General features: G+C 41.4%; 1 protein-coding gene across 1 annotated transcript in view; it reads right to left on the reverse strand.

The window, feature by feature from the left end:
• The window catches only part of LOC137380766 (band 4.1-like protein 4B), an 83318-nt gene extending 66202 nt beyond the window's left edge, over nt 1–17116 (reverse strand). The window contains exons 1-3 of the mRNA XM_068053096.1: nt 16985–17116; nt 14794–15095; nt 13049–13227 (exon numbers count right to left, since the gene is read on the reverse strand). Of these exons, the coding sequence (XP_067909197.1) occupies nt 13049–13227; nt 14794–15095; nt 16985–17116 (613 nt within the window). The remainder of the gene's footprint in view (nt 1–13048; nt 13228–14793; nt 15096–16984) is intronic.
• Between the last annotated feature and the right edge of the window lie 383 nt (nt 17117–17499).

Genomic DNA, 17499 nt, shown 5'->3' on the forward strand with positions numbered 1-17499 from the left:
CCACACCGCCACTGTGATGGTCTTGACGGGACAAGTGGTAGAAGATATAGCCAGGTGGGGAGGCTTCATTTAAGGGAAGGTGTCATCGCCCCTCAGCCAGGTTTCCATTAAGGCTAAATTTCAATGCAATCATCCACAATGGATGGCAAGGGTCTTGTTCACAAATGAATGTACATTCTGCAGGGAAATGAATAGAGGGGCAGTGTGAGCTGATCTGCTGCAAGAGTCCACAGGGCAGGAAGGGCGACAAGAGTTCAGGATGGGACAATTAGGGTTTTTTGCTCATAATGAGCCAGCGCCGAGTGCCTCGATTAGTCCTTTGGAAGATGCCAACAGAGGCACAGAGAGAAGCTGTAGGCTTATTTAAGAGGAAGTCAAGTCTGGGACAGTAACAAGAGAGCAGGAAGGTAGAGATGCACTAAAGGGTTGGGGTAGGGAATTGGGAGGGGAGAGTACCTGAGAGGGGAGAAGTGGATGGAGGCATAATAGACGAGAGGGGTCTAGGAGGGGTAAAGAGAAAAGAAGTTTAAAAAAAAAAGAAATGGGAATAGAGTGATGGACTCGGGTCCAGAGCTACAACAAAATGCATGTGCAAATGAACTCAGGGAAAGCTCACATTACATACGCATGGTTAGATAAAGATTAGATACACAAAATCCTGATAGTAAACAGGAAATAGAAAATAATAGAAAGGAGTCCAGAGTTAAAGTCAGAGATCCCATGGTGGGATAACGATGACGTACATCAGGTGGAGTCAGCATGGAGCATGTTTTCCTAGTTCAGAGGCCGGTAAAGCGAGTAACGCCCAGAAGCTCGCACCAAGTCCCGTTCCCCTTTCATCCCTATGCTCATCGACCTACACTGGCTCCCGGTCAAGCAACGTCTTGATTTTAAAATTTGCATCCTTGTTTTCACAACCCTCCACGGCCTCACCCCTCCCTATCTCTGTAATCTCCTCCAGCCCTACAACCGTCTGAGATATCTGCACTCCTCTAATTCTGGCCTCTTGAGCATCCCCAATTTTAGTCGCCACACCTTCAGTTGCCTAGGAGTTAAGCTCTGGAATACCCTCCCTACACCACTCCGCCTCTCCACCTTTCTACCTTTACTTCACTTTCCAGCTTTAAGATACTCCTTAAAATCTATCTCTTTGACCAAGCTTTCGGTCATCTGATCTAAAATCTCCTTACATGGTTCGGTGTTATGTTTTGTTTTATAATGCCTCCGTGAAAAGCCTTGGGACATTTAATTGTGTTAAAGGCGCTAGGTGAATATATGTTGTTGTTAAAGTCATTCATAATCAAATTTTAAGTGTTTTTAGCTGATAAAAGAACTGTTCATATGGAATTGCATCATCATGAATCCACTGTAGGTCAGGAGGTGTACTGATATGTGATTCAGCGTGACAAAATGCTTCTTGGTAGGGGAGTGAATAAATTATTACTTCACTGGAAAACATCTATATTTCCATCTATTCATAGTCAGTGTGCGGATACTGTGCAATTAGTACTTGGAAAGTCCTCATGTGGTCATTTTGTTGGTCAAATTCATAGAGCAGACGCTTCAGTAGAATTAAACTGGTAGAAATTAAACCACTGCTCACGTTTAATAAAAATGCAAAATATATATTGAAGTATTATACATGTGTGCTTTTTATGCCCAGAAACTTTATTTCCTGTCATAACAATTTTTGGTAGCATTTAACACTCAGAATCTCAATGAAAACACATATGATGAGGATCTGTATGTAAACCATTTTATGTCACAATATAGATACAGTTCTGGACACAAGGCAGCTCGGTAGCACCTTCTGCTACCCTAGCTCTTTTGTACTTTATTAATAATCCCCCACCCCCGCCACTGTTTCCATGCGCCTGTCTGTTATTTTAATGCTTTTTAAAAATAGAAAAGCAGATTGCAAGAGCTTTAATAGGTATTTCAAAAGGAAGAGAGTAGCTAAAGTAAACATTGGTCCCTTAGAAGCAGAGATAGGGGAAATTATCATGGGGAATGAGGAAATGGCAGAGGCATTGAACAAAAACAGTCGAAGACACAACTTTCATACCAGAAAGAGACAGCAACCCAGGAGCTAAAAAGTGAGGAAATTAAGGAAATTCATATCGGCAGGGAAAAAGTACTGGAGAAACTTAAGGGACTAAAATCTGACAAATCTCCAAGACCTAGGGTTCTAAAAGAGATTGCTGCAGATATAGTCGATGCGCTGATGAGGGGGTTGTCCTATGATGAAAGACTAAGTAAATTGGGCCTGTATTCTCTAGAGTTCAGAAGAATGAGGAGTGATCTCATTGAAACATATAAAATCCTAAAGGGGCTGGATAGGGTAGACACAGAGATTATTTCCGCTGGTCGGGGAATCTAAAACAAGGGGGGCACGATCTCAGGATAAGAGGCCGATCATTTAGGACTGAGGAGAAATTACTTCACTCAAAGGGTTGTGAACCTTTGAATTCTCTACCCCAGAGGGTTGTGGATGCTCCATCGTTGAATACATTTAAGGCTGGGATAGACCGATTTTTTCGTCTCTCAGGGAATCAAAGGATATGGCGAGCAGGTAGGAAAGTGGAATTGAATCTTAAGATCAGCCATGCTCGTTTTGAATGGCAGAGCACGCTTGATGGGCCCAATGGTCAACTCCTGCTCCTATTTCTTGTGTTCTTGTGTTCACTTGTCTGTTTGCCCTGTTTTTTTCAGTTCCATTTGGCTTCCCATTTCTATCCAGCCTGCTTCCTTTATAATTAAACAAATTTTTCACATTTTTTCTGCCATCTTTTGGTGTCTGCTGCTCTTCTTCAATCATTCATTTTATCAATGTTTTTAATTTTTTTATGCCTGTTGCACCTGCCTGCTGCCTATTTTAGCATATCTGCCACTGCTCCGTTTAATCCTGTTCTCATCCAGCCTGCTTTGTACTGTGACTAAATAAATTTCCCTTCTTAGGATCCTTCTTCTCTCTGTGCCTTTCCAGCACATGTCTCCTGAGCTTTTTACTTTGCCACCTCTAGCCCCTCTAATCCCTTTTCAGGTAACCCACAGTCATTCCCAGGATTCTTCTGTGACCCTGTAATCACTGTGATGCTCTTATTGTGGCACCATCAACCCTCTTCCCAGATTCTACCTTCTCAACAACTTCCTGCCCTCCATTGTCTCTCAGGCCTGAACAAATGTCTCCCAAGTCTTCTTTACCAGCACAAAAGTTGAAACACAGAAATCGTGTTGTAGGGAAAAAAAACACCGGACATGGAACTGAAACTCCACCATTTGCTGTAATGGCTTCTCCAGAACTGTTCCCACTTCTATTTCTGAAATCAAAAAATACATGCGCAACAGGGAATTGCGTCAAGAGAGCAGGAGGTGTCAGCCATGCTTTAGTGGTAGCACTCGCACCAATGAGTCAGAATGATATGGATTCAAGTCCTGCTCCAGAAACTTGAAACAATTTAGACTGACATTCCAGTGAAGTACTGAGACAGCCATCTTTTGGGTGAGACATTAAACCGAGGCCCCATTTGCCTTCTTGGGCATTAAAGATCCCATGGCTCTATTTCGAAGTGCAGGTGTTTGGTCAATATTTATTTATTTTTTATTTTATTTAGAGATGCAGCACTGAAACAGGCCCTTCGGCCCACCGAGTCTGTGCCGACCATCAACCACCCATTTATACTAATCCTACATGCCTCAACTAACATCACCAACGCAGATTATTTGGTCATTATTTCATTGCTCTTTACAGGACTTTCCTGGGCACAAATTGGCTGCCGTATTTCCAACATAACATTAACTACTTCAAAAGGACTTCATTAGCTGCAAAGAACTTTGGGACATGCTCAGGTATTGAAAGGAGCTATATAAGTTCAAGTCAATCTATTTTCATGGATATCCTCTGGAAAGGTCATGGGGGGGACTAGAGAGAGACACTTGTTGAAGGCTAGAACAGGGACAACCTGCGGGGATGGGGCTGAGGGAGGGAGGGAGGTTTGGCTTGGTGGGTAAAGGGAACGGGGTAGCAGCAGATGGACAGTCTTAATTTTGGTGGCAAACAAGCCCATCAGCTCCTCAGAAGTTATTGGAGAAGAGGGTGGAGGCGCCAGGGAAGAGACATTTAAGGAGACAATTAGTGTTGGCTATAGAGAAAAGAAACCAGGGATTATCTTTGTTCTCATCAACACACAGAAAAACAGTAAAATCAGACACACACTTGTACTGATGCATCAAATCCAGGTCAATATCATACATAAAAGCACACAAGGAAAAGACAGGGGAACAATATAGCAGCATGTCAAGCATCAAGTGATGACACACCAGACAATGCAAAGCAAGAAGCAAGAATTACAATCATATCTTCTCCACATCTACCACTAAAAATGACGAAACTCAATAACTCCCTTTGTCACCAATCCAAGCAACAACCATCAGAAACAAATGGAAAACCAAAAGAGGACATATACAGAGAATGATACATGAACACAAACATGGCACATATGGGTAAGAACTGCATCTCGCTTCCAACTTACTGGGGCACATCATGGGAGATCCAGATACGCATGCACACACTATAAATTTATTTATGTATTTTACACATTTATGTATTGGATTTGGTGCTTGGCAACGAACCAGGCCAGGTGGCAGATCTCTCGGTGGGAGAGCATTTCGGTGATAGTGATCATAACTCCCTGACCTTTACTATAGTCATGGAGAGGGATAGGAGCAGACGGGATGGGAAAATATTTAATTGGGGGAGGAGGAATTACAATGCTATTAGGCAGGAACTGGGGAGCTTAAATTGGGAACAGATGTTCTCAGGGAAATGCATGACAGATATGTGGAGGTTGTTTAGGGAGCACTTGCTGCGACTGCTGGATAGGTTTGTCCCGATGAGGCAAGGAAGGGATGGTAGGATGACAAGAGATGTGGAACAGCTAGTCAAGAGGAAGAAGGAAGCTTACTTAAGGTTGAGGAAGCAAGGATCAGACAGGGCTCTAGAGGGTTACAAGGTAGCCAGGAAGGAACCGAAGAATGGACTTAGGAGAGCTAGAAGGGGACATGAAAAAGTCTTGGCGGGTAGGATTAAGGAAAATCCCATGGCGTTCTACACTTATGTGAGGAACAAGAGGATGGTCAGAGTGAGGGTAGGGCTGATCAGGGATAGTGGAGGGAACTTGTGCCTGGAGTCGGAGGAGGTAGGGGAGGTCCTTAATGAATACTTTGCTTCAGTATTCACTAGTGAGAGGGACCTGGTCGTTTGTGAGGACAGCGTGAAACAGGCTGATATGCTCGAACAGGTTGATGTTAAGAAGGAGGATGTGCTGGAAATTTTGAAAGACATGAGGATAGATAAGTCCCCGGGGCCAGACGGGATATACCCAAGGTTATTCCCGGAAGCGAGGGAAGAGATTGCTGCGCCTTTGGCGATGATCTTTGCGTCCTCACTGTCCACTGGAGTAGTACCAGATGATTGGAGGGTGGCAAATGTTATTCCCTTGTTCAAGAAAGGGAATAGGGATAACCCTGGGAATTACAGACCAGTCAGTCTTACGTCGGTGGTGGGAAAATTATTGGAGAGGATTCTGAGAGACAGGATTTATGATTATTTGGAAAAGCATAGTTTGATTAGAGATAGTCAGCATGGCTTTGTGAGGGGCAGGTCATGCCACACAAGCCGTATTGAATTCTTTGAGGATGTGACAAAACACATTGATGAAGGAAGAGCAGTGGATGTGGTGTATATGGATTTTAGCAAGGCGTTTGATAAGGTTCCCCATGGTAGGCTCATTCAGCAAGTAAGGAGGCATGGGATACAGGGAAATTTGGCTGTCTGGATACAGAATTGGCTGGCCCATAGAAGACAGAGGGTGGTAGTAGATGGAAAGTATTCAGCCTGGAGCTCGGTGACCAGTGGTGTTCCGCAGGGATCTGTTCTGGGACCTCTGCTCTTTGTGATTTTTATAAATGACTTGGATGAGGAAGTGGAAGGCTGGGTTAGTAAGTTTGCCGATGACACAAAGGTTGCTGGAGTTGTGGATAGTGTGGAGGGCTGTTGTAGGTTGCAACGGGACATTGACAGGATGCAGAGCTGGGCTGAGAAGTGGCAGATGGAGTTCAACCTGGGAAAGTGTGAAGTGATTCATTTTGGAAGGTCAAATTTGAATGCAGAACACAGGCTTAAAGACAGGATTCTTGGCAGTGTGGAGGAACAGAGGGATCTTGGGGTCCATGTCCATAGATCCCTCAAAGTTGCCACCCAAGTTGATAGGGTTGTTAAGAAGGCGTATGGGGTGTTGGCTTTCATTAACAGGGGGATTGAGTTTAAGAGCCGCGAGGTTATGCTGCAGCTCTATAAAGCCCTGGTTAGACCACGCTTGGAATATTGTGTTCAGTTCTGGCCGCCTCATTATAGGAAGGATGTGGAAGCTTTAGAGAGGGTGCAGAGGAGATTTACCAGGATGCTGCCTGGACTGGAGGGCATGTCTTATGAAGAAAGGTTGAGGGAGCTAGGGCTTTTCTCATTGGAGCGAAGAAGGATGAGAGGTGACTTGATAGAGATGTACAAGATGATGAGAGGCATAGATAGAGTGGATAGCCAGAGACTTTTTCCGAGGGCGGAAAGGGCTATCACCAGGGGGCATAATTTTAAGGTGATTGGAGGAAGGTTTATGGGAGATGTCAGAGGTAGGTTCTTTACACAGAGTGTGGTGGGTGCGTAGAATGCACTGCCAGCGGTGGTAGTAGAAGCAGATACATTAGGGACATTTAAGCGACTCTTGGATAGGTACATGGATGATAGTAGAATGAAGAGTATGTAGGTAGTTTGATCTTAGAGTAGGTTAAAGGGTCGGCACAACATCGTGGACCGAAGGGCCTGTACTGTGCTGTACTGTTCTATGTTCTATATATTTATAACAAAAACATTTTGCATATGGCGTGCACTTCCAGTACACACCCCCTGTTGATTAACAATGGAGAAAATTCTGTGTGAGCATTTGCCTGTAACACTAATTCCAGTGCTCAACAATCGGTAACAGCATTTTTTCTGTCTACTTACTGTACCTCTGCTATAACACAAGCTATACTGCCTGACTAACAACCATATTCTTTAGAACAAACTTCTCTCTTCAGCTGTTTTGATCTCTGTTCTTGGTTCTTGCTCCAATTTCTACCCTGCTTTGTTCCTGGTATGCCTGTCTTTCAGGCTACACTTCTGTAATTGGCTGCTTTAGTTCCAAAACTTCCCAGAAGCAATTAACTGATGGTACAAGGACTAGGAGACACAGATTGACGGTTTTGGGCAAGAGATGCAGGGGGAATGTGAGGAAGAACTTTTTTTTACACAGCAAGTGGTAATGATCTGGCTGCCCATGAGGGTGGTGGAAGCAGAAACAATCAACGATTTCAAACGGAAATTGGATGGGCATTTGAAGGAAATAAACTTGCAGGGCTACGGGGATCAAGCGGGGGAGTGGGGCTCACTGGATTGCTCCACGGAAAGTGGGCATGGACTCGATGGGCCAAATGGTCGCCTTCTGTTCTGTAAGTGACTCTAAAATAAAAGGCAAACCTAGCTCCTTCTCTGCTGTTCAGGCCCCAGAGGGTAATTGCAAGTTTTTGGAGGCTGGGGGTGGTGGTTGGGGAAATGGGTGGGTGGTGTGGTGTGCGAGGTCTTGACAAAGTGAGATTGTGATAGATGGGAAACAGCAACAACTTGGTTGAGATGGGAGAGAAATAGCAGAAGGCTTCATAATCACCCTGAAATGGATCAATCACTCTGATAGCAATGTCAGAAAATTGATTTTTTTCCTCCCAAACACCTTTGTTTTAATTCCCCTAATCTTCAGTGAATGAATGTAGCAGAGACGAAGAATACACACTGGCTTCCTTAATCAAATAAAAAATCTCAACCACAAGTGGGATAAGTATTTGCCATGTAACACACACATTAGCAAACAAAAAGGATTAAAACAAGGTATGAGAGATGGCGAGCACCTGATATTTTCTGATGAGTCATTGCCCATAAGTGAGAAGTACAAAGCCTCTCTCAAATAATATAGATTTGATTTTAAAAGGCCAACTAGAAATCCCTGACAGTCCCATTATACAACAGCTGTTAGAAGAGTGGTAGGAAATGTCAGTGAGGAGGAGGATCAAATCTGCAGCACTAACAGACTTTAAATGAAGCAGCACAATAAGCACTTAACCAACAAGAGGCACAAAATCTGTATTAAAAAAAAAGGAATTGTTTAAAATATGCACTCCATTTCTGTACATTTATGGTATTATTTTACCTAGGTTTTAAATCTACATTACGAAGTAAAGCTATACCGTCAACTAATATCTAAGTCTCCAATATTATTTTATATATTCCATTCCTTGTGTGTCCATCATTTGTTCTCACCCACATTTCAGCAATTGGCTTTCAGCTGGCATAATGAGCACCAATGATGTTTATACCATGAAGGACTGATGCCACTGTTCACCTAACTGACTTCTTGGAATATTCTTAAACAATTGACTCTACCACTGACAAGCAAAGCTGAGGATTAAAGCATTACACAACCTCATTAAATGTTTAGAGATCAGGTAACTTAGCAGTTTAACAGTAAGCCACCTCACTTTACATTCCAGACTGGGCAGAGTCAAGTCATAAACCATCCTGCTGTTATCATTGTCAGCTTCAATTCCAAGGAATTTGACCAATCTCTGGAAAATATCAGGTCAGCGACAGGGAAGCAGGTACTGTGCCGTATCAGTTTGCTGCAAGCACACCTGTTGATGCTTAATTATACAGCAGTTGGGAGTGTCTGCAAGTTATACTTGGCCAGCCTTGCTTAAGCTGGGTATAAGATTTGTAAAACAAATTACTTATCAAATCAAAACATCTTAAAAGATCTTCACATAATTACTTTTGAAGTCATGACTGACATGCAGGCAAAAGGGGCAGCTTTTCTGTACCAGCAACATCCTACAAACTATGAAGAACCAATTTTGCTGGAGATGTTGGTCAAGGGAAGACTGTTGTTTAAAACAGCAGAATAGTCGCTCAGGATCTTTAACATCCCCTGAATAGGCAGCTGAAGCTCAGTTCAATCTATTATCCAAAGGATGGGATGTATGTACTGACAATGGATGAGCAGAAAAGTCAACACAACCCTGCATCACTAAATTGTTATAAACATCACCACATGTTAAAACTGTCAAATTAACAACACAGTGAAACTCCTGGTATACTCACTCTGACCTTTAAAGTTTTAATTGAGTCCTTTATTGCCTTAATTTAAAATTTCAGCATAAAGATTCTGTCCAGCATCACGTTTATACCTCACAAAACATTTAGCTCTGCAACTGTAAGGTTAGGACATTAAAAATTTGAGTTTCAGAAAACTGATTTTTACTTACATAGTAATAAACAAATATGGAAGGTATTGAGCATAATAAACAAGTTGCGCATATATTGAGTGTTAAATATGCTGTGAATGTTTTAATATGTGGCAAAGCCAAGCATTAAATAACTAATGAGATACAACTGCGCATCTGCATTCTCATGCTTTACCTCCTCAGGAACTCTTTGCCTTGGGTTTTTGATTATATTTTAAATTGTGGATTTAATTTTTCACATTTGATGTTATTTTGCTGTTTCCATCATCTCTTACTATTCTTCTATCACTCAAAATTCAATTTAAACTGGAAAGCTTTACTGTGTACTGCTAAAGCCCTTTGTTATTAACACATTGCAATGCACCCATTGATTCTTATCTTCATCTCTCGTCATTGAACTAAAGTTTACCTAATGCTGTTACTTTCAAGGTTAGCCCTTTGAAAAATTAAAACCTATTTGGTGATGTGGGCAGAGGTTTTATTGTTAAGTTGATTGTTATGGTAATTTAACATGCAGTAAAGAATCTATTGACTGACTGATATTCAGATAGAATCCTAACTCCACCTTATCCATTCAATTATCTGTCGAACAGTATACAGCTACCCTTTCCACACACATTATGCTTGGTTACAAGAAAAGGTGAGATAAAGCAGCAGAATTCTGGTGGCCAGCCAGCTGTAAGCAGGAGGCCCAGATCTAATACTGTGTAACAGAACGAGGGAAGTGGAGTAAGGGCAGACTCAGGTCAGATAGGCACTTAAGTTGTACAAGCAATATTTAGATTACTTATGCAATTGGTCAAACACATTACAAACAAAAATGTAACACGCACTTTAAGGGTGCTCACAACACAGTTGTTGCTCGGCTGGAACAGTTAGAACACAAAGACAAATGTCAGTGGGCCAAATGGCCTCTTCTGGTTCTTGACTTTGATTTCTGAAAAAAAGACTGAAAAAATATGGGGCATAATTATACAACAAATAGGAATGCATTACCATGGAGATTTAGAAAAGCACCTGGAAATAATTTCAACATCCAGCCAATAAACCATTTGTAATTAAAAGCAGCTAATCCCAAATGTAAAAAGCATGAGCTTTGAGTAAACAATGGGGAGCCTTAACCTTAGTATCAGGTCAGTTCAGTTAATATCGGTTAATACTTCATTGTAGTACTGAACTGTTGTAGTGCGATGTTGCAATGCTGCATTGTTAGGAGTACTGGCTTTCAAAAATAATGCTAAACTTAGGCCTCATTTGCTTGTTCACATGGATGTAAAATATAAAGGAGAGATTCAGCTTCTCCTGTCTAATATTTAACTTTCAACTACCAAAGAGAGATAATTTGGTCACTTACCTTATTTACCAATTGTGGGACCTTCTGTGCCAATCGGCAGCAGTGTTTGCCTTCTAACAACACTTCAAAAGTAATTTGTTGACTATAAAGTGCTTCAAGATATCCTAAGGATGGGAATGGCTCTATATAAATGCAAATTCTTTCTTCACCGTGTAGAAAGGTGGTGGTTCATATGGAATCGTATTAAAATGTAGAGCCAGAGAATGTAATAAAACCAGTGATAAGTAAATTTAGAACTCAAACTACTTTACTCGAAGAATGATAAAAATTTTGAACAGCCTACAGAAAGTTAATACGATGCAAAAAATTGTCGACTCTTCAAAAAACAATTAGATAACAAGATGGGAGAGTTTATCTACTGAGGGATAAGGTTTCAAGGGTTGACTGGGTATCAATATTACTAAAATTACTACATATGACAATGCTATGCTAAAGCTTAAATTAAAATGAAGCACTGTAGAAGCATTCTAAATTAACCAAAATTGCCAATAACTTGTTAAACCCTGTCTTTTTGTCAAAAGTGCTGGTGATAGAATCTCGAGTCAGAACACATTTTATCAATTTCCTTTAAACGTCCTCTCCAAGAAGTTCATAGTCTGTGGAGTACTTGTCACCACACCATATTCTATTGGCCTTAAGGTATGGTATGAGGAAATGATGATACAAGGTATTAAGAATCTAAATCAGAAGAAAAGATTAACTTGGGATTATTCTTGATGCATAATAGACAAGACTTTGAGATGACCAAGATTCTGAACCTAGAAGACACGATTTAAAATATGAAATAAATGGGAATTCAAGCAGAACCATTGCAGACAAATGGCAGAAGGCATACGTATTAAGTAAGTTATTCGAAAAGATCACTGCTACGAACAATATAAATGGGTTCAAGAAACAACTAGATGTTGAACTGGAGAAGCAGTAAATTGAAGGATATAGTGAGAAGGAGGAAGGTGTTGAGATCAACTGAAATTATACAGACTTGTTTGGCCAAATGACCTGTTCCCAAAATGTCCTATGTTATTATATTTGCACAGGTAATCCTTGGACATTCTTTAAGGGTTCTTTGTAATCAATAATGGAATAATATACAGTAACGGTCAGCAACTCAGTCTTTGAAATATTCCATCTTGGAGACCTTTGGTGGAAATCTGGATCAAAAACTAGCTGCATTCTTGAAAGACTTTTAGCTACTGATTCTGAAGCAAACATTTCCAAATTGCATTCTCAAATCAATGTGGAACACGGCACTTACTGAATTATGGGAATGTCTATAAATCTCCAAACTATATCACTACCATATGAAATCATATCAGATCCTGTTCTTGAAAGCCAAAAATTACAGCATCTTGGATCTGTGAATGGTGCTGTTTTATTTATATGATTGCATGAATTGCTTGTATTTTGGATAAATTGACTGGATTTGAATCTTGTTAATGAGGGTACTAGGACATATAGTTTTCATCAGGAGAGCAAAAATTTCACCTTTATGTACAACAGTTTTTCTCACAAATAGGACATTAATCAGTCTTGAACCAAAATTAGTGATTGAAGAAACTATTGCAACAGAACTCTGCAAGTACCATAGGAATTGATGTGTCCAAAATATAAATGAATTAAATCACCCACTTCATAAAATCTGAACAAACAAGTGACCCTAAAGTTCTGATAACAGCAGCTTAGTTTTGGGGTAGTCTTGACAACACTTTCACATTAAATAGATGGGTACAGCTGCACTTCGTAACTGCTCAAAGGTCCAAATAAAAACCTTAGCAGGGTGTAAAAGGATGAGTCAGCTCCTATCTCCATTTTTCTAAGAGTTGAGCTGCTTGTTAAATATTTTGCAAGCCTCATGCCCATTTACACATCTGTAGCAGCAATGTGTGAGCAAGAACCAATTCATGGATACTGCTCACCATGCTGCTGGCTAATTTATGTCACAGTTAAGCAATGGGAGATATATAGGAAAGTGGGGTCACCATGAGAAAGCAGCAGCCACATCTTCCCCCTTCCCCAGCCCACCCCCCCAAAAATTGATGTCTATCTTTTAGTTTTAAGGAACAAACTTGAATGCCCCAGAGGTACTGCTGCTCACTGCCTTTAACTTCCACCAATGGTTTTATACTAATCTGTTGCCAGCTTCAGCAGTGCCATCAGCAGCAAACTTCTAGTACAAGCAGGGAACTTGCAGTGAACAATATTTCCACAGTTATGATGCTTATGATGATAGTATTATTTAAAGACAAATTAAAACTATCTTCTCCATTCATCTTTCAACTTAACTCTAAGATGGTATTTGAAACTTACTGCTCGGACTTGGCATCCCAGGGTAAGTGTCAGTGTCTTCCAACTCCAAAGTGATCAGACCACGGTTCGGGAGATGACGCCTTCCTGCAGCTGCCCCAGTAAATGGTGTCCCACCATTCTCTTCTATATTGAACTGTTGTAGATCGGTGCTGTTTAATAATGGTGCTACCAAAGGATGGCTGCAATTTTATGTACATTAAAGTCAAGAAAACATCATGAAAAATAAAATAGAACTTGTTGGTTATTTGCCCAAATTTTTTTTTTTTTAAAAGCTGGCAATAGCCATATATAAAGTTAAACGAGATATCCTTTGCAAACCTATGAACCAAGCCTTTCAGTTTATCCCAATTTGTTTTTATTTCACTTCCAGTAAGCAGTACTTACTCAATCAAATGCATTCATAAGGTGGAAACAAGCCCAAATTGCACAGCACCTAGAGCTGAGTCACTCCAACATCACCAAGGAACATTTCTAGAAAAGCATGGTACGAAAATGCAACTAGTCATAAGATTTGAAATGGCGGTGGCAGGTTTCAAAGTCATGTGCAGATTTGATCAATGTAAATTGCAAAGTATTATAAAAAAAATTAGTATTACTAAAACATTCAAGATTGTACTTGGCATATGCATTAAAATCCCTCCTCCTACATTACTCAACAATTGAACCATAATGCTTCCTTTTGAACAATGATATTGCACATAGAAAAAAAATTCTATTTATATAGCACCTTTTACAACCTTAGGACATCCCAAAGTATTTTATAGCCAATGAAGTACTTTTGAAGTGTAGTCACTGTTGTAACGTAGGACCCACTGTAGCCAATTTGTGCACAGCAATGAGATAATGACCAAATAAGTATTTTTTTAAAAAATGTTGTTGATTGAGGGCAACATTTTGGCCAGGGCACTCAGGAGAACTCCCATGCTCTTCTTTGAATAGCACTATGGGATCTTTTATGTCCACCTAGCGGGCAGATGGTTTAATGTCTCACCCAAAAGATGGCATCTCCAAAAGTGCAGTGCTCCCTCAGTACTGCACCGTAGTGTCAACCTGGATAATGTGCTCAACTCTCTGTAGTTGGACTTGAACCCACAACCTTCTGACTCAATGTGAGAGTGCTAGCACTGAGCCAGGGGTGACTGAAATATATGATGACAAAATGTTCTCTGCAGTATTTGACTGCTGAGTATCTGAATGTGACAAAAGTACCTTGAACTCAGCACTAGTACTAGGACTACTGCTCACCTATGCTCTGCTGCCTTAAACATCTATCTCCCTGACTGGTGTAATACTGTGGTAAAGTTTAGATATTTCATGCGAGTCCACGTAGCCAAACCTAATCAGATTTGTTATGATCATAATTCCTCCCCCACCTTCCAGCAATTTTCATTGACTGAAGCTCTCTTGTGCAACAGTTCTCATTTCCAGGAGTAGGAGTCCATCCTTTTCAGGCATCTCCACACTTCTTGGTAAACCTACCAAAGCATGCATTTATCTGCGATTTGTAAATAAGTATCCTACTTGACACAGCCACTTAGAAACCTTGGGAGACACCACTGCACACTTCGGGGTGGATTTAATAAACTCCCAGGAGACAGGCTAGGAGGCAGGGGTGCCCATAGAATTGTGACAGGAGAGGAGGGGGCCCCGTCACCTTCTCATCGCAAGGCGATTAAGTCGAGGGTGGGAAAGGACGACGGCCTTCCTGCCCAGAGGCCAATTGAGACCCTTAAGTGGCCTATTACTAGCCACTTAAGGCCGTCTTTCCACCGACGCCACTGCTGCCAGCAGCAGGGGTGGTCTCACCACACGGGGAGATCGCCCAGTGAAACGAGGCGACCTCCCTACGGGCTTTTGGGGCCTCCTCCGTGGGCAATCTGTGGCCCACGGAGGGGCCCCTGCCAGCAAACAACACAACTCCCAAACACCAACCTCCCCAAACCAATCGCTGGGGCCTGCCGGACTGTCCCTGGTGACCCATCTCATTTAGCTCTTGTCCCACTTGCCAGCGCTGAGCCTGCTCCTGTAGTAACTGCAGTGGCCACTGCTGCATAGACATATAAATAGTAAACGGGTAATAAAAGAAAGAATGGAGCCGATTAGGGACCATAAAGGGGATTTGCGCATGGAGGCAGAGAGCATTGCTGAGGTATTAAATGAATATTTGGCACCTGTCTTTACTAAGGAAGAAGATACAATCCAGGCAATGGTAAAAGAGGAGGTAATTCAGACACAGGAAGGGTTTAAAATTGAGAAGGTGGTGGTATTGGATAGGCTATCTGCACTTAAAGTGGATAAGACACTAGGATGAGATGCATCCAAGGATACTCAGGGAAGTGAGGGTGGAAATTGTGGAGTCACTGGCCATAATTTTTCAGTCTTCCTTATACTCAGGGGTGGTGCCAAAGGACTGGAGAATTGCAAACATTACACCCTTCTTCAAAAAACGATGTAAAGATAAGCCCAGCAACTACAGGTCAGTCAGTGTAACATTGGTGGTGGGGAAACTTCTCATAATAATAATTCAGGACAAAATTAATAGTCATATGGACAAATGTGGGTTAATTAAAGAAAGCCAGCGTGGATTTTAGAGAAAATCATGTTTAACTAATTTGCTGGAGTATTTTGAAGAGGTACCAGAGAGGTTCGATGAAGGCAATGCAGATGATGTGGTGTACAAGGACTTCCAAAAGGCATTTGATACAGTCCCACACAACAGACTTGTAAGCAAAGTTATAGCTCATGGAATAAAAGAGTCAGTAGCAACGTGGATTCGGAATTGGTTGAGGGACAGGAAATAAAGAGTAGTGGTTAATGGATGTTTTTCAGGCTGGAGGAAGGTATGTAGTGGAGTTCCCCAGGGGTCAGTGTTGGGATCCCTGCTATTCCTGATATATATTAATGACCTAGACCTTGGTGCACAGGGCACAATTTCAAAGTTAGCGGATGATATGAAACTTGGAAGCACTGTGAACTGTGAGGAGGATAGTGTAGAACTTCAAAAGGACATAGACAAGTTGGTGGAATGAATGGACAGGTGGCAAATCAAGTTCAACGCGGATAAATACATTTTGCTAGGAAGAAAATGGAGAGACAACATAAAGTAAAGGGTACAATTCTAAAGGGGGTGTAGGAGTAGAGGAACCTGGGTGTATATGTGCATACGTCATTGAAGGTGGCAGGACAGGTTGAGAGAGCGGTTAATAAAGCATACAGTATTGAGTGCTTTATTAATAGGGGCATAGAGTAAAAGAGCAAGGAGGTTATGCTGAACATGTATAAGACACTAGTTCAGCCTCAGCTGGATTATTGCATCCAGTTCTGGGCTTTAGGAAGGATGTGTTGTGTAGAGAGGGTGCAGAAAAGATTCACGAGAATGGTTCCAGGGATGAGGAACTTCAGTTATGAAGACAGATTAGAAAAGTTGGGACTGTTTTCCTTGAAGAGAAGGCTGACAGGAGAATTGATAGAGGTATCATGAGGGGTCTGGACAGAGTAGATAGGGAGAAACTGTTCCCATTTGTGAAAGGATCGAGAACGAGATGGCACAGATTTAAAGTAATTGGCAAAAGAAGCAAAAGCGACATGAGGAAAAACTTTTTCACGCAGCGAGTGGTTAAGGTCTGGAATGCACTGCCGAAGAGTGTGGTGGTGGCAGGTTCAATTGAAGCCATTCAAAAGGGAATTAGACTGCTATATGAAAAGGAAGAATGTGCAGGGTTATAGGGCAAAGGTAGGGGAGTGGCATTGGGTGAAACACTCATTAGGAGAGCCGGTGCAGACATGATGGGCCAAATGGCCTCCTTCTGTGCTGTAACAATTCTATGATTCTGTGATTCAGGCGACTTTTCTACTTTGAGCACTGCCAACCTTTTAAGTACATCCTCTCAGCCTATTTTTAATCCTACCCGATTTCTCTATTGCCTCCTCCTTTACTGTGCCATTGGCAACATCCTCCTCTTTACTGAAGACAGATCTAAAATAATCATTTACTACCTCAGGCATACCCTTCACCTCCAGAAGATCTCCTTTCAGTTCCCTAATCATCCCCACCCTTCCATTGACCATCCTTTTACTATTTATATATTTATACAAGAGTTTTGTGTTTCCTTTTGTTACCTGTTAACCTATTCTCATGTACTCTGTTTGCCTCTCATTTCCTTTTCACTTCTTTCCCGTACTATTGTATGCTTGCTTCGCTCCTGAATTATGAACCTGACATATATCATAGCCTCCTTTTTCTGTTTCATTTTAATCTCTATATCTTTAGTAGTCATCCAGGGCCCTCTAGCCTTAGATGCTAGGTTTAAAACATTAGTAACCCTTTGCAATTACAAAAAGAAAACTGAAAAATGCTGGAAATACAACTAGTACTTGAATATACTGCCATTCGCATTATAAAAAGATCCCAAAGTGCTTCACAGGACCATTATCAGACAAAATTTGGCACC

The sequence above is a fragment of the Heterodontus francisci genome, chromosome 2, assembly GCF_036365525.1.
Source record: "Heterodontus francisci isolate sHetFra1 chromosome 2, sHetFra1.hap1, whole genome shotgun sequence".
NCBI lineage: Eukaryota > Metazoa > Chordata > Chondrichthyes > Heterodontiformes > Heterodontidae > Heterodontus > Heterodontus francisci.